This window comes from Lathyrus oleraceus, chromosome 5, assembly GCF_024323335.1.
Source record: "Lathyrus oleraceus cultivar Zhongwan6 chromosome 5, CAAS_Psat_ZW6_1.0, whole genome shotgun sequence".
Classification (NCBI taxonomy): Eukaryota; Viridiplantae; Streptophyta; class Magnoliopsida; order Fabales; family Fabaceae; genus Lathyrus; species Lathyrus oleraceus.
In genome coordinates, this window is record NC_066583.1 from 213,049,663 (window position 1) to 213,071,401 (window position 21,739).

The 21,739-nt window shown below is 33.0% G+C and overlaps 1 protein-coding gene across 1 annotated transcript; it reads right to left on the reverse strand.

The window, feature by feature from the left end:
- Positions 1-2,228: 2,228 nt before the first annotated feature.
- On the reverse strand, positions 2,229-4,200 carry LOC127083010 (probable pectate lyase 5). Its single transcript, XM_051023246.1, has 4 exons — positions 4,010-4,200; positions 3,141-3,878; positions 2,925-3,063; positions 2,229-2,679 (listed from the first exon to the last, which is right to left on the reverse strand). Exons 1-4 carry the CDS (start codon positions 4,126-4,128, stop codon positions 2,458-2,460), a joined length of 1,218 nt encoding a protein of 405 aa, XP_050879203.1. The 5' UTR covers positions 4,129-4,200; the 3' UTR covers positions 2,229-2,457.
- Positions 4,201-21,739: the final 17,539 nt, after the last annotated feature.

The following is a 21,739-nucleotide window of genomic DNA, read 5'->3' on the forward strand; positions in this document are numbered from 1 at the left end:
CACATAATTAGAAAATTTGGATAAAACTAGTTCTAATCAGGATTGCACTAAAAAAATCCTGAGATCTCCGTGTAGGAACTACAATCAAAGATAATTACATATAAGAATCTCAAGACCTAAATACACTTAACTTGTCAACTCTTTTCGGAAAGTTAACAAAACATGAACACTAGGTGAATAGACTTAAATAAAGTGAAGTCATTATCAAAAGGAAAGACAAGAATAAGGAAGAGAAGATAATCATTATCTTGAAGGTATCTACTTCCAAGGATTAAGTTGAGGAAAAAGAATATGATACTAGTGAAGAATCTTCAAAGGATGAAGAAATGTGATTGTTTGTTAGGTGTTTCGATTAGTATATGAGGAATAATGGTCTCAACCATTTTGACAACTTAAATTCAGAAAGTTTAATCTATTAAAGAAATGACATGATAACAAGTAGGAAGAAAGTCAAGTGACATGTTATAAGTGTGATTAATCTAGAAATATCAAAACCGTCTATCCAAGTCTTATGAATCGTAAAGGTAAAAAACATTCTACAAGATGAAGGACAAAGCTATTGAGCATCATAGAGCAGACATAGTTTAAAAAAATAATGAAGACTCCTATTTTTTTTTTATGATTTTCGAATCAGTCTAAACATTCGTTGACCTGCAGTTTTGATTGTGGGGGTGTGATAGAATCTATATTGATTTTATATTCATCTATATTTATTTTGTATTTATTTCTAATTATAATTTATTTGTAATTATGTCAAATCTAATCAACTGTTTTATATATATATATATATATATATATATATATATATATATATATATATATAATGAGAAACGAAACATAAAACCAATGATCTTATAAGCCTTTTATCGGTAGAGTGTGAAGCCTGAAGATTGCATGAAGCCCTTGAATGGATCTTGACAGCAAGTCTCACAAATGTCATTTTCAAATTAGATTGTAAAAAAATAATTGATGATGTGTGCAACATAAAATCTAATGGAGCATAATATGACTCTATTATAGATGATTGTAGAACTATTATCACGAGTCAAATAACTTTCTGGTTATTTTTACTAGGCAACAAGTTAATCAGTGTTCTCACACTTTAGCAAGAGCTTTTATCACTTATGCTCCTTGCAATAATATCCACTCTCCAAATTGTACTATGAATATTGTAACTTGGTTTAAGTAAAAAAAATCAATAACTTTAATGTACTTTTAAAATAATTTATTCTCTCAATTTTCCAATAAGTGATTTAGTTCACTATTTTATATTGATTAAAAAAATAAATAAATGAAAGAAAGAATGATATTTTTTATTAAAGTATTTCTAATAAAATATTGAGAATGATAAAAATAATACTAATTAGAGGATAGAATTGAAAAAATATATTAAAAATTAAAATGAATCATTCATTTTAATATATTTATTTATTTCAAATAAATCACTCGGTGGATCATTATGGAACAGAGAGAAGATAATAACTAGGGGTGGCAAAACGAGTCCGGTCCATTGGACATGCCCGTTTTTCCCGTACTTTAGTGCGGTGTGGGCCAAAGATTTAGGCCCTCAGCCTCTAATGTCTTTGCCCTGTCCTGTTTTTTCCTCGGATTTTTACGGACACGAGTATTTACATGAATTTTTGCATTTTTAGACTTAAAAAGTACAGTACCCACAGATTTTTCCTGCCCCGCCCTCACTTTTTTTAGGATGCGCCTATGTTTTAAACCCGCATCCTCAACTATGACCGCCACGTCCCGTTTTTTCGTGGACTTTTGCAGTGCGGGAATGCCCGATTGGCACCCCAATAATAGCATATAATAACAATTAAGTAGATCATGTGACTAAGATCCATCTTAAATGCCAAAAATTCCATTTTGCATTGCAACATGAGCATAGCACTAAACTAATAAACTTGGTGGTGACATTTATAACAACAGCATCTTTTCTGAGACACAAACTTCAATCATTGTCTTTTTATAAAACACCATTAATTGATTTTCACAAAAGATCAATATTTGTTGCATTATTATCAACTCTTATTGCTTTGAATGTCAGAAAAAAAATCAAATATCAATCAATCCATCTAAATAACAGTAGATGCTACTGACATAAGTCATTAAAGATCATGCTTATGGGTCCCTTCTACGATCTTCATGGTTACAGGTACCAATGAAAAGATAATTGAATCTCACTTTCCACTTCATGTGATATGTATCTATGCTCCACATGATCAAATCAAACACTTTTCATTCATAAAGAAAAATCAACATATAGTTATATCAACTCTATCACATGTGTCTATCAACCTTAGTGGATTGTTCCAGACACAAGTTAAGGTTGTAGTTACAAAGCAAAATGTCTATAAACTTCAATTTACAACAAATTGGCATATTCATATTCATGAACATTTCTTGCCTTTATTTCTAAAGTGATATACTATTATAGGCTTTTTAAATTCAGCAACGTGAACCCTTTTTGCAGTTTAATGTTCCAGCTGATGCAGTGATAGAAGCAACTACAGATGATGGTTTTGCTGCTAAACTTGATGCTCTTGCATAGCTTGATGATGAACCTGCTCCTGATGCCCTAAAGAAAGCACCATTTAACATCAAATCACCACTTGATCTCCAATTCCAATTCTTCCATTGGCTTTGTCCTGCATTCTCGCGCTTCGTCACCTGAAAAATTAGCATGAGCTCGACTTCGTAACTTCAAGAGACACCATCCAAATCTCATATAAATCAATTATAAAATGATCAGAACCATCTTTGAAAACGTGCAAGACAGACTACGACGTATGACCCAAATAAGATCTCTTAAAATATTATCACAGTTAAATCATTATTAAATAAAATCTCTATTTATCTTAAAATATTTTTTCACAGAACCTCTTAAAAACTAGTAGTCCATGGATCTAACTAACCTCTTTGAAGGTATTGTCATTGGAAGCAAGAAATCTATTTCCTTGACTATTGATAGTTGGATTAGCACTTCCACCTATAGCATACATTCTCCATTGTGTATAATCATTGTTCACCACATGAAAATATCCATGTCTACATCTATAAACACAACAAACATATTAAAAAAAAAGAGAAATTAATTCAAATAACTCAACAGAATATATATGTTATATTACCTTGGCATTCTCTGAACTAGTCCTTCACCAAAATGGTTAAAAGCAATAGTAACTTGCATGTTCTTATCTCTAGTGAAACTATCACTATGACCCAAAAGCATCACCTTATTATGATGAGTCATAAAATTATTAGAAATAGTAATAGCAGTAGATCCATGAATAACATCGATCAATCCATCGCGACAATTCGAAAGCGAACAATGATCAACCCAAATATGACTTCCACCAAAAATCGAAATCCCATCGCCATCAGAAAGTGTTCGAAAACCATAATGTGTAGGCGAATCTCTCACATAAGCATTCCCACCTCGTTTACAATCATGCACATTAATCCCATGAACTATAATATTCGTCACAAACTGTATAGTTATGCAAGGTCCACCAGCAATGTGCACATTTGTTCCTCTACCATCAATAGTCTTGAATGAATTCATCATTAGCTCTTGCTTAAGCTTAATCACCATGTCGCGTTTGAAGATTATCCATAACGGTTCTTCTTGAATAACGCCGTATCGTAATGTTCCTGGCTTCGGTTTCACAGGGTGATCACCAGGGTCAGTTACTACATATATTTTACCATCTCTTCCTCCAATTGCATGTTTGCCAAATCCAATGGCACAATCTGCTAAACTTTTTCGATTCTTTTCCCAGTTTTTGTCACACCTCCAACAATCATCTATTGGATTGCCACTTCCACAAGAAAGAAATGCTAAGTTTCTCCTTGAATCATTAATACTCCTACATATACAATAAAAAACACAAAAAGATTTTAATATGTAATATGAAAAGACATGCTATGCTATCATAATTAATGAGAAAATGTTTATATATATATATATATATATATATATATATATATATATACTTACTTTTGTACTTGTTGGACAACTAATTCAGGATCTTGATGAAGTGGGGAAGATTGAATGAAAGAAGGTACAAGAAGAAGAAGTAGTAATAAGAGTAGAATGAATGTGAGTGGAATTGCCATAACTTCTTGAACTACCCTCAATCTCAAGAAACAGTCAAGGTAGAGTATGCTTTTGTTTATGAAAAATGTTAACACAATTTATGCTATATATAGGGAACAAAATGGAAATTTATGCGTCATTAAATAAATAATTATTTGCTTCACATGATTTTAAGGTAATCATTATTGATAAGCCAAATTAAAGCTTTCAGAAATGATATGTCTGTAGAATTTAATTTAGTCACAGTTTAACCATGATAAATATGTAACAAACTACAAAATTTTGAGTCTTAATTATGATAATTATTATACAAGTAAGTGTTTTAGAAAGTTGATGTTTAATTAGAAATTAACTATGTACCGACACTTGCATAAGTGATTATTTTTTGGCTTAAGTATATGTAGTGTGTATAGTGTTTGGGGGTTACAGCAACTAGACCCTACCATAGTGAATTTGAAGTCATTATTATTACTATAGTTTCTTCTGCAATGGCAGTTGAGGTAGGTTTCTATTTTCACAAACATTATACAAACATCATTTATTACAGACCATAGCTTCACCAATATTCCTGTTCAATTTTCTTGTGGTGAAATTAATTTCCCTCTGGGATTTATCTGTTGAAACAAAAAATGTACTTAAATATTTTCTTGTGTTTAAATGTAAAATGAACGATGCGCATTTAATTTTGTGCGGTGATCCAAGAGTGATAACAGATTAATGATGGCATATCTAACGTTACAAAGTGATGGGATGAGAATAGTATGAGAATTATAAAATTGTTTTAAGATAATTAATGATGACAAAGAAGAAAAAGATGTACACTAAATGGTCTGACGATAACACATGCATGAGCGTTAAGTGCGCAGGAAAATAAAATGAAAGGTACTATATGGAATCTAGATGAGATGACTTCTTTCCCATCTTGTGTTTGAGGTTCCATTTTCAATTGATAATGGAGGAATAGGTATTCATAAAAAATTTTAATGGAGGAATAGACTCTATTCATAAAAAAAGGTTTAAGGGAGGAATAGACTCAAATATTTAAGCAAAATTTTTTAAACAATTGCATAGCTAGGAAACACAGACATATAATCTTTAAATATTTTTATTTGACATTTTTACTCGATTAACTATTCAATTAAATCTAAATTAAAGATTATGACTTAAAATAAATTAAATATTTTTACTCTCGAAACAAATTGAACGTCATTTGATCTTGCTTTATTGGTTCATTCACAGATGTTACATCTCGATTTTGATCATGAATCGTCGGTTCAATACATTCATCATGGCTGTTGCATCTTTGCATAATATAACATGCATTTCATACCGCATAATGTCTAAAATATCAATCGAAATAAATTCTCGGATCTGCAAGTAAATCGATTGAATCAATTTTCTAATGTGCGTCAAAACAACAGGCAGAAAATTTCAAAATCAAATTTGCAGACATCAGTTTTATTAATCTACGTTTCACGTAGTTTAATCTGGTGTGTTGAATTTATTTTTTGACTAATTTTTCGGTCACATTTTGATCCGTCTAAGCGTTTTAACCAGACTCTTTCTATTTCAAAATTTGACGAAAATTTGTATGTTTTCGAGAGATTTATTTCGCGTTGATCATTTTGGTGCATTCGATTTAATTTTTCGAGCACTTTTACGCTCAACCTTTTATTCATTTTTACCACTTTTATTTTTTGCATTTTCTTAATATGTTCTATATAAGTAAATAGATTTTTTTATAACCCCATTCCAATTTTATTTTACCTATTTTTATGTTTGTTCAATTTTATTTGTTTAATTCTTTTTTATTCATTTGGAACTATAAAAGGATATTTGTGGGATTTTTAGAACTTAAAAACCCTAAATCCTAGTAGATATATCTTTAAGCATTGCATGAAAGAAGGGGAGTCCCAATGAGATCGAGAGAAAACGACGCCCATGTCATTGAAATTCATTTCTCTCTCTCGAAATGAAAAAGGAAAAGATTGATATTTTTTTTTCTGAGAGACTCACCATGAACATCTCTGCATGAGACATCTACATGCATAAAATTTGAGAATTCTCCAACGAAAGAAGAAAATAATGATATATTGTTCTTCGTTCTTTCACTCAGTGGATTTGACCACATTCCCTACATCTCCACCCTCCTCTTCTTCACCTCTTCTCCATCCTTTGTCAACACATAAATCGTACATGCCAAATACATTCCGATTCCTTTTTCCGGTGAAGAACCATGAACCACCTCTGATTGCGTTATTATTTTCTTCCTTTCAATCCACCATCACTCATCACTAACTCTCATTTTCCTTCTCAACCTGTCGTACTCTCCGAATACTTTCGTCTCACTTTTGTTGCTCATTCTTCTGGTTTTTATGTTGTGAAGACGAAAGACATCTCCCTCTTTTTTCTTCGTAAGAAAGGGTAGAAAGCATCTTCAAAGTTTAACCGAACAAACCTTCTAAATCGTTCGGTTTGGTTTGTTGATTGTACTAACAGTTTTTTATTTTCCAAAAGAATCAAAGCAATTTGATTTTAGATAACGACATTTTAATGCTTAGTGAAATTGAAGTATGCTCGCATCGGAATTCGCAGAAAGACGGTGTTAGCCACCATAAATGGTCCTTCTTCACCACCGTTACCGCCACTTTATTTATTTTTCGACCACCCTCACTTCCATCTCCTTACACCTCTCTCATCTTCTTCTACATTCACCAACATAAACTCATCTCCTTCATTCACGATCCTAACTACAACCATTAAACAAACACAAACAACTCAATAAACCATCATCCTATATACTCCCTGCATCTATAACAAAAGCAACAAAAGCCACACCATTACTCACCTTCTTCTCATCCACCAACTTACTTGATTCATAGTTAATTTGTGATGTTATTTTGAAGTCCATTTGTATGTGTGATGTTCATGAAGAAGTGAGTTTGTTGTTTTATTTTGGCTTGTCGTGTTCATTTAAGGAGATGATGGATTATTCTTTTTATTCATGATGATGCTACTGTTTGTTAATTTTTTTTTTCATTTATTCAAGTTTTATGTATTATATATTTATGAGTGTGTTAATATGACAACTAATTGGTCATGGTAGAGTGGTTGAGAGCTCGGTCTCCCAACCACCATGTCCTAAGCTCAAACCGTGCGCACCTCCCTTTATGCTTTTCTTCATGATTTTTGTTTCCTTTTCTATTTTTACAAAGCTTTATATATTATATATATTTAGATGCATTTGGTTATCAGCGATATGATCATGGGGAATAGTTGAAGCGTCATGCCTCCCGCCCTCAATGTCTTGGGTTTAAAACTTTGCTGCCACTTTTCCTTGTAACTTCTCCATTTTTTTCTTCCTTTTTCCATTCTTTTTCACCCTTATTTTTTTGCTTTCTTTCACTTTTTTTTAGCCATCCAAATTGATTTTCTTTCTAATTCTTGTGATACCTAGTTCTTATTTGTGACATTATATTTAAATTTTTTTTTCTATTTGTTTTATCCTGATTACAGCCATTACAAATGCCCCTTGTGAAGGTTTAAAATATTGTGTTACTTGTTGGGGTTTTGCCTTGTTTGTTTGAATCTTTTCATTGTTAAACATCAGATTTTAACTTGTGGATTCGACATTTCCCATGTTGTTATTCCACCGATTATTTTTATCGATACATTGATGGTATTATGCTGCGTTTTGACCCTTCACATACAATATTTCCATTGTTGTCAATATGCACAAACCAACTTTGAGCACATTACCTAGGGTTTTGCTTACACCTCTCAATTTCATTTTACCTTGCATGTCCTTGCGTTATGTGACTTTGATTCACATCCTCGCATCTTGATTTTGATTTGTGCATGCTTCGATTTTACTTCTTTCCATTTAATTATTAAATGTGTTGTACATATAACTTGTGTGTTGCTATTTTCTTCACATGACTTACTCTTGGGTCTTATTACAATGTGACCATTCTCTTGCACTTACACTCATTCATTATTGTTTTTTGATTGAGCTTGATTTAATTGTTTCATTACCATGTATGCTTATTCGATAAAATGTACCCATATTCCAATGACGTGTAATAATTTTATCGTTTTTATTTCTTTGATAGCTTATTTGTTTAGCTAGTTTCTAACACAAGAATAAAATCAACCCTTTTAAAAAAAATCAAAAATCAAAACTCGATCCAACATCGAGTATTTTCCTAATAACAAATCAATCCATTTCAAACTCAATCCATTTTTATCCATTCCAAATCTTGCGAGCTATTTCATTCAAACTCTTTTGCAATCGATCATCAAAATGCTTAATCCAACGTCAAGCCATTTTCACAATAAAACTCAAAAACACTTAACAATTATTCAACACTTTTCAATAAAGATGGAAACGGGACGAGGTGGATACCACGAGCTCTTGAGACTAAGATTCGAGATGGATATCTCGCCCATCTTAGCTCTTGCGATCATTCAAAACTGTCAATACGGTTTCTTCAAACCCTTTCTCTATCAAATCTGAAAAAACACTTAAAAATATCAAACACTTTTTCAATAAAGATGGAAACGGAATATGGTAGATACCATGCACTCTTGAGGCTAGGATTCGAGATAGATATCTCGCCCATCCAAGTTCTCGCCATTGTTCAAAACACATTAAAAGCAATTAAACTCTTTTCTCTCCGGCGTGCGATTGATCCTTAAATCCTTTTTCTCAAATGAAAGGTACTTTGTCTTGATGATGTAATTTTTTTTTCGTCCACTTGAACGTGTGAGCAAGCTTGCGACGTTTCTCACGAATGTTAATTTGTAAATCCATGGTTGTGATGCAAACGTCCCCTTCTCCACTTGTTTTGGATAGTCCAACAATATTTTCGTCGATTGACACAAAGTATATTTCGCTAAAATATACCAACGGACAAACATTTTTTTACCTAAAACTACGTAAGAATTGAGTTCTCTATTGCATCCAGAGATACGTAGGAGCAGGATTTGTAAATCTTGTCAGGCCCATTAATAAAAAACTTAGGTTTAGTCCCTGTCATTGCAAAATCCAAAAATATTTTCTATTTTCTTTTGTTCATATTCTTCTTCCCTTTTAATAACTCGAGAAACCTAACATCTCTAAGCTAACACTAATGCGCACAACTAATAAAATGGTTCCTGTTGAGTACAACGGACGTGAGGGGTGCTAATACCTTCCCCTTACGTATTCGACCCCCGAACCCTGATTTGGTTGCGACGACCAATATCATTGTCGTTCTTTTTTGGGTTTTATCGATATTTCCCCTTTCCTTTTTAGGAACAAATAAAGTTCGTTTGAGACTCTATTCAGTCCATCCCGCATGCGTGCAGTTGCACTTCGCTAAATTGTGTTCTCATTTTTCGAGGTACGATAACTGCCACCCTTTTTTTCCTAATCCCTTTCCATAATCCTAACATTCTAACAATCATGAAGATAGATGATATAGTGGTGCGACGTTATCAAAATGCATCACCTTTTAACATCCTTTGGGTTTTTTTTTCATCAGCGTTGCCGATGACGGGTTCCGTTCTCTTAGATTCCCTTGCAAGGTTCAGTCCAACAACGGTGCCTCTGTCTCTTATGTTTCTTCTCGTCGACAAAGGTTTCAACGTCTATTGGTCTGACCGGTTCTAACCCCCTCCGTTGCATGTTAAACACCGACATTAGCTTCTAGTTACTCATGAAAGAAGATTGTGGTTCTAAATTGGATATGGGTTAGCGTTTTGATCTTATTTCAAAATGATTGAGATATGTGCATATTCTAACTCTATTGTTACATTGCTCGTCGAATTGCTCATTGATTCACATTATTTTTATCATATGTTCTTATTAGTTGTTCGGAGGCCTAACTTAGATAGGTTGAATTTCTTCTTCATCTTTGATTTTAGTGTCCTAGCTTATTTGACAAGAAATGATTGTGATTGCTTGTTGTAGTTTGTCAATGAGTTGTTGGTTAATGAATTCGTTACTGTGTTTGCAGTCGAGTTTATTCTTAATTTTCAAAATCTGAGTTTGGTGCTCGCCATTTCACATTTCAAACTTTTTTTTACAATTTAGATTCGATCCCGTGTGTGGGTTCACTGGATTGTGCACGTGATGCATGCATGTATATCTTTGAATTAATATTTTCTTTGATTTTAGTTTTCACTGGGTTAGGCTCCATGTCCTCCTAGTTTGCTTATAATCTTTTTTTAAAAAAAATATTTTGGAATGGTACAGATTCTTCTACATCCATTTTGATTTTAAAAAGCCTAATGTCTAATACATATCGGTGTCAAATATCGTTGGGACATGGTTGTATTTTATATAATATTTTTAAAATTGTTATTAATGTTGGCATACATGTTTTATTTTACACGTTCATATTAATTTTAATGTTTCATAACTTTCAAACATCTAAGGATGGAAAAATAAGTTGAAATGTTAAGGATATTCGTTCAACTCATTATTTTTATACTAGGTAAGTTAAAGTTTTGACCCTTCCAAATTAAGTTGATGAAAAAAGAAGATGGTGGAAGATTAACTTGTATGGTTCATGATTTTCTTCACGGCGATGAAGAAATGAATGAAGAAACAGAGAAAAATGTAGTAAACTTGTATTGATTGAAAATGAGTTGATAATTTGTGAGTAGTTACAAGTTTCCATATATAGTAAGTTGCAAGTTCTGAATAACTCTATCAACATCAACTAACTACCTACAATAGCAAGTCATGCAATTTGGTACAAGGAAAAGTTGTAACTTGTGCTAAAACTTACAAGTTTAACACCCCCCTTAAGTTAAACATGGTAGATATATAACACGTTGAAGTTGAATATAAAAGAATGATATGTATTAGGTGGTAAGTGCTTTATAATAAATTCAACAATTTGAGCCTTAGTGTGAATTTTAAGTAGCTTGAACAATCCCTTTTGAAGCATTTCTCAAATGAAGTGTCAGTCAACTTCAAGATGCTTGGTTCTCTCATGCAAGAGATGGTTAATAGTAATGTGGATGGCACTTTGGTTGTTACAATACAAAGATGGAGGTTTTGTGCATTTGGCTTCTAATTAACCAAGTAATAAAAGAAGCCATTGAAGCTCACAAGAGGGAAATGAAATAGACCTATACTCAACTTCTAAAGAACTTCTAGACACAATGTGTTGTTTTTTAGATCTCCATGAAATAAAGTCTGAACAAAGAAAGAAATAATAAAAAAAAGTAGATCTCTTTGTGTCTTTGAAACCTTCCCAATTTACATCAGTAAAGCTAAGCAATTGTATATGTGCATCTCTTATGAATAGTAAATCTCTTCTAGGCGAGCCTTTGAGATACTTTATGACTATGTAGATGTCGCGCCGTGAAAAATACCTGAGTGCATCGCACGCTCGAAGATACAACAAAGTCGCCACCAAACTTTGTTTATTCCCGAAGGAAATGGAAAATATCAATAAAACACAGAGGAAGAGAGATGGGTAAGGAAGTCTGTTATATAAGGGGAAGGTATTAGTACCCCTCACATCTGTTATACTCAACGAGAACCATTTTGATTGTTCTTTGCACAAATGGGTGTTATTATCTAAAGATTACTTACGAAAGGGAAAAAGGTTAATAATTAGTGTGCTCGTCAAGAATTCAAACCCTCGTGCAAACGTATCCTCATAGTGCAATAAGGAAACCAGAGCTCCATAGTTCATGGTAGACAATACGGATGTGTTGGTTGATTTTAGGGAACATTTTTAATTGTATCATAGAAGTGTGTAGACGTTAGTTGATTCTGATCCTTGTTTGAATGCTCTAAACTTTTAGTCTGACTGCTAAGGAACATATTATAACAGTTCTTTTATGAAAATAAAAGAAAATATTTGAAAAGAGTTTGTATGATAAAAGAAAGGAAAAAGTTGATTGAATTGAACTAAAAGAAAGATTGTTGCTTGAATTGAAAGAGTTTTTTGTATTGAAAGAGTGTTGTGGTGTAGGTGAAAGTATGGTTTGGACTAAGATTATGTGTTGTTTGAGACCATATGATAGATGTGTCTGAATCAAAGAGTGTGTGTAGCGTTAACCAAAAGATGGTGTGGCCAATGCAGAATTGTAGGATTTTTCCTAGATCGAAGGATCAAGACCTACAAAGGGGGTTTCCAGAGCATGAGGCTCCACAAGGCAATGATATGAAGATTTCCAGAGCATGAGGCTCCATAGAACAATGCATGAGGTTTTCCATAACATGAGGCTTCACAGGGAAAAATAAAAGAAAAAGGTTTTTCCAGAGCATGAGTCTTTGTAGGGAAATGCATGAGGTTGCCATAGCATGAGGCTCCACAAGGAAAAATAAAAGAAACAGGTTTTGCTAGAGTTTGAGACTCCACATCATAATGCATGAGGTTGCTAGAGCATGAGGCTCCACATGGAAATGTACGAAGGGTTTTGATTCAGAGATAGGTGTTTAACCATGAGGTGATTAACCCAAAGAATGTATGGATGTTAAAGAGAATGTTGTGTTTGGTCCAAAGAGAAAAGTATTGTTGATGTTGATTGTTGTGATGTTAATGTTTCCCTAAGGCGGAGAAATGTACTTGATTGGTTATGATTGATTTTAAGTGGGAGACAAGTGTCAGACCACAAGCTATGTACGACCGACAATCCAAGTACTCGGGAGTTGAAAGGACAATTGCATCCTGACCTCTCTCTTTCATTCCAAAAGTTTTATTTATGAAATTTGTGAGGTGAGTTTAATCGTTGGTACTTAGAGGGATTCAAGTATCTGACCACAAGCTAAGTACAACCGAAAATCAAAATACTCAGGAGATGAAAGGACAATTGTATCCTCGCCTCTCTTTTTCACCCTAAGAGGACCGAATTAAACTAATTTATTTAGAATGTTTTGAATGGAGTACAAGTATTGGGCCATAAGCTAAGGACGGTCGACAACCCAAGTACTTGAGAGATGGTGTGTACAACTACGTACACCCCATCCCTTTTCATCCGTTTTATTGTAAAAATGTTTTGAAAATGACTTGATGTTGGATCAAGTGTTTGAGGTTTTAATTGTGAATGTGTGAATTAAATGGGAGAGGTACTTGACGTTGGATCAAGCACATGCGTCGCATTCAATTAAAATTGATTTGCAAAAACACTTAACGATGGATCAATTTTTATTTTTGTTCTTTTGAAAAAGGTTTTTTAGATTGCTTTTGATTACTTCTAAGTGAATGAGTGAGTGAGGAAAGCGATAAAATTATTACATGATCATGAGAATGAGGTGCATTTTTCCCAAATGGGGGATAATCATATATCATGCAAAGTTAAACCACAAGCACAGGAGAATCATTTAAGTGGTAAAATAATTCAAGCATCATTCATAACGACCATTCATGCATGTAATCAAGAGTGAAAGCAAATGAATTAATTTATAATGAATTCAACCAAGTGGATTAATGTGACTATAATATAATTAAATGATTAATGTGAACCATCATGATTATTTACTTATTCAACCATGTATTATCATGGATCTTTGAATGAATTGTATTTTGTCTTTTCAACTATAATTTCCCTCCAAAATTCAAACTTTGAAAATTTGAAAATGGTTTGAAATTGAATGCTTGAATGAATTTTGACTAAAAATGGAACTTTTCTTTTTAAATGAAGCTTGATCTTGTATGAATGCCATATCATGAACAAAAAAAAATCACTAGTAATCACTAAGTAAGGCTTCATATGAACATGATCACCAAAACTCAAACTTAACAATGACCTTTAAAATCAACCATTCCATGATGCAAACCAAACATAACCGAAGATCATACCAATGATTAAGGTTTCAAGAGATGAATAACCGAAGTAAATGTAATACAATCCCAAAGTTTGATCCCCATATATGCCATGGAAGTAAACCCTAGCCCATGAGACTTGCCAAGCCAATTTGACAAGAATCCAACCTCTGTGTCATAAATAGCAAGAACATTTGAATCAATGATGTGCATGAAATTGTGAATGAATATCTAATGATACATGATTAGGGCATATGATCATGCAGGTGAAATCAGCCATAGGCCATAGGCCATATGAAATTGAAAAAAAGTAGGGTAAACTTTAGGGTATGACAGTAGGCAATCTCACAGTCTTTAATTGTAGGTGAGGTGAAGAAGTGTATGAGTTATTATGTGACAAAAGAAGTATAAAGTCTTTTAGTTGTTATATAGAAAGTTTTCTTACAAGTCTTTTGTAGCTTGCAACATCTTCAAAAGATGCTGATAAGTTTTGGGGCAACCTTATTGAAGGATCAATATGTGTTTTAGCAGGTTTGTCTCCAAGTAATCATATGCCATGTAACAATTCAAGATAATATTTTATTTAACATATAGTTATTCCAATTTTGGAATGATCCACCTCGAGCCCTAGAGAATACTTCAATTCGCCAAGATCCTTAATTTTGAACTGACAATCCAAAGTTCTCTTGATCTTATCATATTATTCAAGTGAATTTCCCACTACGATCACATCATCTACATGGATCAAGATAATTGTGAATGACAAATTCTTGTGATGGATTAATAGAGAGTGTTTGATGTATGTTGTTTATAGTCTTGATCAAGTAAGACACCTGCCAATTTTTATTCCATTTCATACTTGCTTGTTTTAAGCCATAGAGAGACTTAAGTAGTTTGTAGAATTGATCAGGCTTGGGACTTATAACACCTTGTAGAATGGTCATGTGAACTTATTCTTGCAGGTCACCATGTAAGAAGACATTATTTATATCCAACACATATAAATGCCAAAACTTGATAGCACCTAATGCAATAAGGGCTCTTACAATGGTGATCTTGGCCACATGTGAAAAGGTCTCAAAGATATCAATTCCTTCTACCTGATTGTATTCTAATGCAACTAGCCTTGATTTATACCTCTTTATTGTGCCATTTTCCATGTGTTTCACTTTATGAAACCAAATATTTCCTATAGTTTGATATGTGAAGGAGTATGTACAAAATCTAAGTATTGTTTTGTTATAAGATTTGTAGCTCAATATTCATTGCTTGAAGCCAAAATTCTTGAGTGCTAGCTTGATTATAGCTGACATGCCCATCACCCACATTAAGGGACATAGAAAATTTGTTATGTATAATGGAAAGGTTAACATATGAATTATAATGAAAGATAAGGTAAGAATTACTTGAAGAACTAGTTATGACTGAATTTAATGAGATATTTCATATGTAGTTAGATAAAGGACCAGATTTGTGTTTGGTTTTAATTAATCTTCTGATGTTTTAGCCAATATCAAGGATATGATCATTGTTAGTTATATACGTATGGTCATTATATTGATCATAGTTATCTAAGGTAGGTTCATCACGTGTAGAATATTTAGGCGGTGTATATTGAGTGGTATCAATATCAATGTTGGGTGAAAAAGGTTTGTAGATGAGTTCAGTGTTTGTCATAGTATCAGAACTGGTAAGAATGGAATGAGTGGAGTAATAATTCAAATCAAATGGTGGATTTAGGTTATCTTAAGGTAAAACATGTTCACGATAAGTTACATGTTTGAAATTCAAGATGATTTTAGTGTTGAGGTCAAGCAAACCAACTCCTTTGACACCTTCCTTGTTTCCTAAGTAAACAAACTTTTTAGCTCTAATATCAAGTTTGGTCCTATGATTTTGAATGGTATAGGCATAACATAAGGAGCCAAATATTTTAAGTTCTTTAAGGTTAAGGAGATTACCAAATATATGGAAATAAGGTGATTTATTTTACAAGATGAGATTGGGAATTCTTTTAATCATGTAATATATATATTTTAGATTGAAGGTATCCACAATGTTGAATATTATCAGAACATGGTGGTATTTTATTTCATCTTTTAAATTTTTTTATTATTGTTGACATGCGAGTTTTATTATATACATTTGTGTCGATTTCAATACTTCACAACTTAAAAACATGTAGGGACGACAAAATATGTTGATTCTGATGAGCTTGTTAAATTAACTCATTATTTTAAACGAGGTAAATTAAAATTTTGCCCCATCTAAATTAATTCGATGAAAAAGAGGAGACATCAGCAAATTGACTTGTCAGATTAATTTAAAGATATTTTTTTTACATATTTTTTATTGAACCAATCATATTTTCTCTAGTAATTAGTATATTTTCTTGCTACATACCAATAAATTAGTATTTTATTGTTTATGTCATGATTGTTGAATCACATAAAATTTTCGTAGTTAATTTTAAGGTTTTTTTAATTGATGAGTTAACATATTGAGCTGCCATCTTCCGACATCCCGAATTTTTAATATTTTATTTTTTATTTCAAACTTAATTATTCCAACTTTTCAATAATTCTATTTTCCTCCCCTATAAGCGTAAGCTACAACCTAACTATTCTGCATCAACATGCCACATAGACCCATCTTAGAAGCATCACAATACACAACAAAGGATTCACTCGGATTCAACAAAATCAAAACTAGCACAGACATCTACTTCTTATTGAGTTCTTGACAACTCTCTTCTCAATACACATCCTAAACATAACCCTGACCCTTCTGAGTCAATTGAGGCAAAAGAAGTGCTAACTTAAAAAATAATTCAATAAACTTCCTGAAGTAACCAGCCATACCAAGAAAACTTTTGATCTCTGTAAGAAAGTTCAGAGTCTCCCACTACAACATCACATCTATCTTTGAAGTATCAAAATAATACCACCACAAGAAATCACGTTCCAAAGAAAACTTACTTATTTCAACCATATCTCACACTTGGATAACTTCACATACAACTTATTTTCTTGCAAGGTATGCAACACTACTCTCAGGTGCCCACATGCTCTTCATCAGACTTCGAATATATCAAGATGTCATAAATAGACACAACAACAAACTGATCTAATTACAAGTAGAATATTCAATTGATATACTCCACAAATACTTCTGGAGCATTAGACACCCAAAACGGCATCACTGAGTACTCATAATGACCATACCTTATTCTGAACACAGTCTTCAGAATATCTTCCGGCTTCAGACAAATCTCATGATAACGCCACCACAAATCAATATTGCTAAACATATAAGCACCAACAAAATGATCCATCAAATCATCAATCCTCTAGAGTGGATAATTATTCCTGATAATAACCTTATTCAACTGTCGATAATAAACACACAGTCTCATGCTACCATCTTTTTTCTTGACTAGCAATGTAGGCGCTCCCCATGAAAAAACACTGACCAAACAAACTTCTTCTGAAGAAACTCTTCTAATTGATTATTCAATTCATTCAACTATGAAGCATACATTTTATACGAAAGCCATTGACACAGGACTAGTACCAGGTACTAAGTCTATTGTGAACTAAACCTCGCACTCCTGTAGAAAATTATTGATATCATCTAGAAACACTTCTGGAAAGTCACACACCACAAGTAACTCATCAAACACAACTTTAATGTTAGCCTTCATAGAAGCTAATATCATAAACACCTCAACGTCATCCTTCATAAACTCATCCACTTGCTTAGCTGACACAAACGACTCATGACTTGCATCAAACTCTAAAAATCACATTGTTGGAACAAAATTGTTTATATCGCTTAGGTTTTGATGATAATAAAGTACTTAAAGAACAATTGGATATAATAACATATGTTTAAGTGTGCATGATCATAAGCTTAAAATTCAAATCATAATTGACCCTATTTAAAGCATATGTAGAGAAGCTAAAATTCTTAGATTCGGAAGGATCAAAATATAATGACCCTGAACGTGATATTTCAGCTTCTGAAGGATCAGAGTCTGAATGTGATACCTCTGCTTCTGGTTACATCTTATACTCTGAAGACCGCAACTAATGGTTCTCAGCCTCTGATCCGTACTCTGTCTCTATAGCAGACCAATCTTGTCAACACCCGACTTATGGAAAAAATCAACTAGAGTTTCTTAGTGCAAGGATCAAGAAAAATTGATGTGATCTTTTAAGTCTGACCCAACATCTTAGTTGTTGCCAAAAATGGGAAAAATGTTTTGGACAATGTTATTACACAATGGTTGAAGATCTTAATAGACCCATCTTGCAATGTCTTTCTCTTGGAACAACTGCTTTTCAAAGATCACTTGTGCAAGCTACTTTCCAATGACTATTTTTATGCCTCTATAAAAGGAAGTTGAAGATTTGAAGGAAGGTTAACCACTCACGAACAATATAACAAGAATAATATTGAGCTAAAGTATTTATCTATTTATTGCACAAGCTCTTAAGATTTCTTATCATTGTATATCTTAGAAATCTTAAGTATTAAGATCTTTGTGGTTATTGTAACACTTCTATACTTCTGAGTATAGTTGTTATCTTTTCTACTAAACTATTTATTTAAAGTAGATGAAGTATCTTGCTAGTTTGCTTGAGCAGTGGGATTATCTTACTAGTTTTCTTGAGCAGTGGAAGCCTCTTACCTGTGTGCTTGAGCAAAAGTCTCTTTCTCGTGTGATTGAGCAATTGAAGTCTCTTGCTAGTTTTCTTGAGCAAAGTGTAATTAGTTTGATTATTGTAATATTATCGTTTTAGACAAGGGAACTTGACTAATCTCAGTTTAGGATAGGAACCAGGATAACTTTGTATGTTGTTTTGTCTCTTACTTATGAATATTATTCATTCTGCTGCAATTAACTATGAGATCAGATTCTGAACTTGTTCAGATTCTAGAGTCAGTTCTTCATAAGTGAAAAAGAATTAACATACACAATTCAACCCCCCTTCTTGTATATTTTTCACACCTTCAGTTGGCACCAGGGCATGGTTTGTGCTAAACACTTTCCAATGGTACAATAATATATCCTGAGAAAAATACTTATTCCTTCATGTCAGGTGCACTTTGAATGATTGATACTGGTGGTATTCTCTATGACTATAATACTACTGAGAAAAGTCATTACTCGGCTAAACCACCCACATTTAGTGGTGGCTCTACTCAATTTGAATGGTGGAAAAGCAAAATGTATACTTATATGTCTTGATGTTGAGTTGTGGGATATTCTTGAAGACGAAATTAAGATTGAAGTTAATGGCATTGGAATGGAAAAGGATAGGAAAATCTCACACTAGCTCAAAATAAAATTTGTTGAAAACATCATAGAGTTAGAGGCATTTTCATAAAGGCTCTACCTCATCCTGAGTACATTAAAATCATTGATAGTTCAACTGCTAAGACTATCTTTGGGTATTTGTGTTCTATATATGAAGGGAACCAACAAGTAAAAGAGGCTAAATCCAACCTTCTAGTACAACATTATGAGTTGTTCAGAATGAATGATGATAAAGATATTGAAGCCATATTTTCTAGGTTTCAAGTTCTTATACCAGGCCTTTAGGTTCTGAGAAAAAGTGACACTACATATGACCATGTGAAGAAGACTTTGAGAAGTTTCCCTGCTATATACAGACCTAATGACATATTTATTTAGGAGTCTAAAGATCTGAATATGTTGAGCCTTGAAAGTCTAATAAGAAACCTTCGGACCCATGAGATGGAACTGAATGGAGATGAGCCTAAGATGAAATCTAAAACTCTGGATTTGAAGTCAATAGCTGAAAAATCTGGTGGTAAAGCCGTCAGATCCTCAAAAGTATGGAAATAATAAGAAGCTTTTGATGGTGACTCTGATGATGAGGAAATGACCTTTATCATTGGGATGTTTCAACAACTAACAAAAAGGAACAAGAGATTCTATGGTAGAAGAAGTGGCTTCAAAGGCTCTAGTTCAAAAGACAAAGTTGATGATTAGAAGAGTTACTTCAACTACAAGAAGTCTGGTTATTTCAAAGCTTATTATCCTAATCTGCAAAAAGACAAACCAAATAAAGGAATATTTCAAAAGGACATGTTCATAAGTAAATTCAAGAAGAGTCTCATGGAAACATGGGATGAACTTGATAATGAAGATAATTCATATAAAGATTAAGGAGAAGCAAATTTGGCATTGATGGTTCTCACATCCTTTGACACAGAATTGTAAGACCCCAATTTTGACCTTAAGATCCCTCATGTCATCTCATCATTTGTATTGGCTTTGGGATCACATCATTTGCATTGGCTTTGGGATCACACCTTGGTATCCTCCTCACCCCTCATTCATTGGGTTTTTATTAGGAGAGATCACCAGGAAATTTTGATTGTATCATACTTTGTTTTTATTTATTTACTAACCAAAATGCCAAAAGTATGTCCAGTATAGCTTTGTTTCTTTTGTAGGTAGTGTGTGTGTGTCCATCTATGCATCATCAAGCTCACATCTAGGGTTTGAGACCCTCAATCTAAGAGATCAATCAAGGAAAGGTTCACCATGGTTATAAGCATCATATATGGATCCCCATGTTCTTTATTTGTCATTTTTATCAAGAATTCATCAAGAGTTTGAAGCTTGTTTGCCTTGGAAGCCCTAATTCATCTAAGTATCTTGTGTAACTTCCTCAACAAGTTTCTTCATCAATTGGTCAAATATCCCAAGGGATACTTCATTATACATCACCTCAAGCATATATGATCCTTAATGAGACCCAAATATCAAAAGAACTTCAAGTTTGCAAGTTGGTTCAAGGAGGTTGACCAGAGAAGCCAACTAGTCAAAACTAGGGTTCCCAAGACCCTATCTCCTAAAATTTTTGTCATATGAAAATGATTCCAAGAGAAAATTTACTCTTTATGACATTCCAAACAACTTTAATTTTGAAATCAAGAAATAGTTTTTCTTTAAAGTCATTTTTTATGGTGAAAGATTATAGGTCATTTTGTCGGTGCCATAGTTAGAAGGTCAACTTCCAAGAACCTTAACTTGCTCAATTTTTGTGATATGAATTACATCCAAGTTTCATGATTAATTTCAAGATGTATTATCCAACCTTTTTTCTTTGATAAAGGTCAAAATCAACTTGCAAGAGCATGTACCAAGAGAAAATATTATAGGTCATTTTGGGCCATCATCATTGAACAAGCAATTTTCCTCAACTTCTAAAATTCATAACTCCCTTATGCAAGATTAAAATGGTGTCAAATTTGTGACCAAATTTAATAAGGATGAAAGATCTAGAACTTTGACGAAGGAACCAATTTCATTTGAAGCTCATGGCAGAAGTTATTCAAAGTGGAAAAAGTGATCATTTGACTTTTAACTTAGAAAATTTTCAACCATGTTTGATTTCTCCAACTTCTGTTAAGAGAATCTTTAGGTATCTGAAAGGAACAACAAATTTAGGACTTCTTTATAAAAACTCCCTAGATTATAAGCTAGTTGGATTCTGTGATGCTGACCATGCTAGGGATAAAATTAAGAGAAAATCCACTAGTAGAAACAGTCAATTCATAGGAAAAAACCTAATATCTTGGGCTAGTAAGAGACAAGCAACTATTTCTCTATCTAAAACAGAAGCTGAATACATATAAGTTGCAAAATGTTGTACACAACTACTCTGGATGAAATATTAGCTAGAGGTTTATCAGATTTGTAAACAATATCCCAATCTTTTTTAATAATACTAATGCTATTTGTCTAACAAAGAATTCAGTCCAACATTCTAGAACCAAGCATATTGAATAAAATATCACCTTATAAGAGATTATGTTCAAA

Excerpts from the sequence above, each read along its gene's own strand:
- LOC127083010 (XM_051023246.1), bottom strand. The coding sequence starts at position 4,128 with ATGGCAATTCCACTCACATTCATTCTACTCTTATTACTACTTCTTCTT. Across the intron at positions 3,064-3,140 it reads CTAGTTCAGAGAATGCCAAG|ATGTAGACATGGATATTTTC; the intron begins GTAATATAACAT and ends TTGTGTTTATAG. Across the intron at positions 2,680-2,924 it reads ATGACAATACCTTCAAAGAG|GTGACGAAGCGCGAGAATGC; the intron begins GTTAGTTAGATC and ends CTAATTTTTCAG.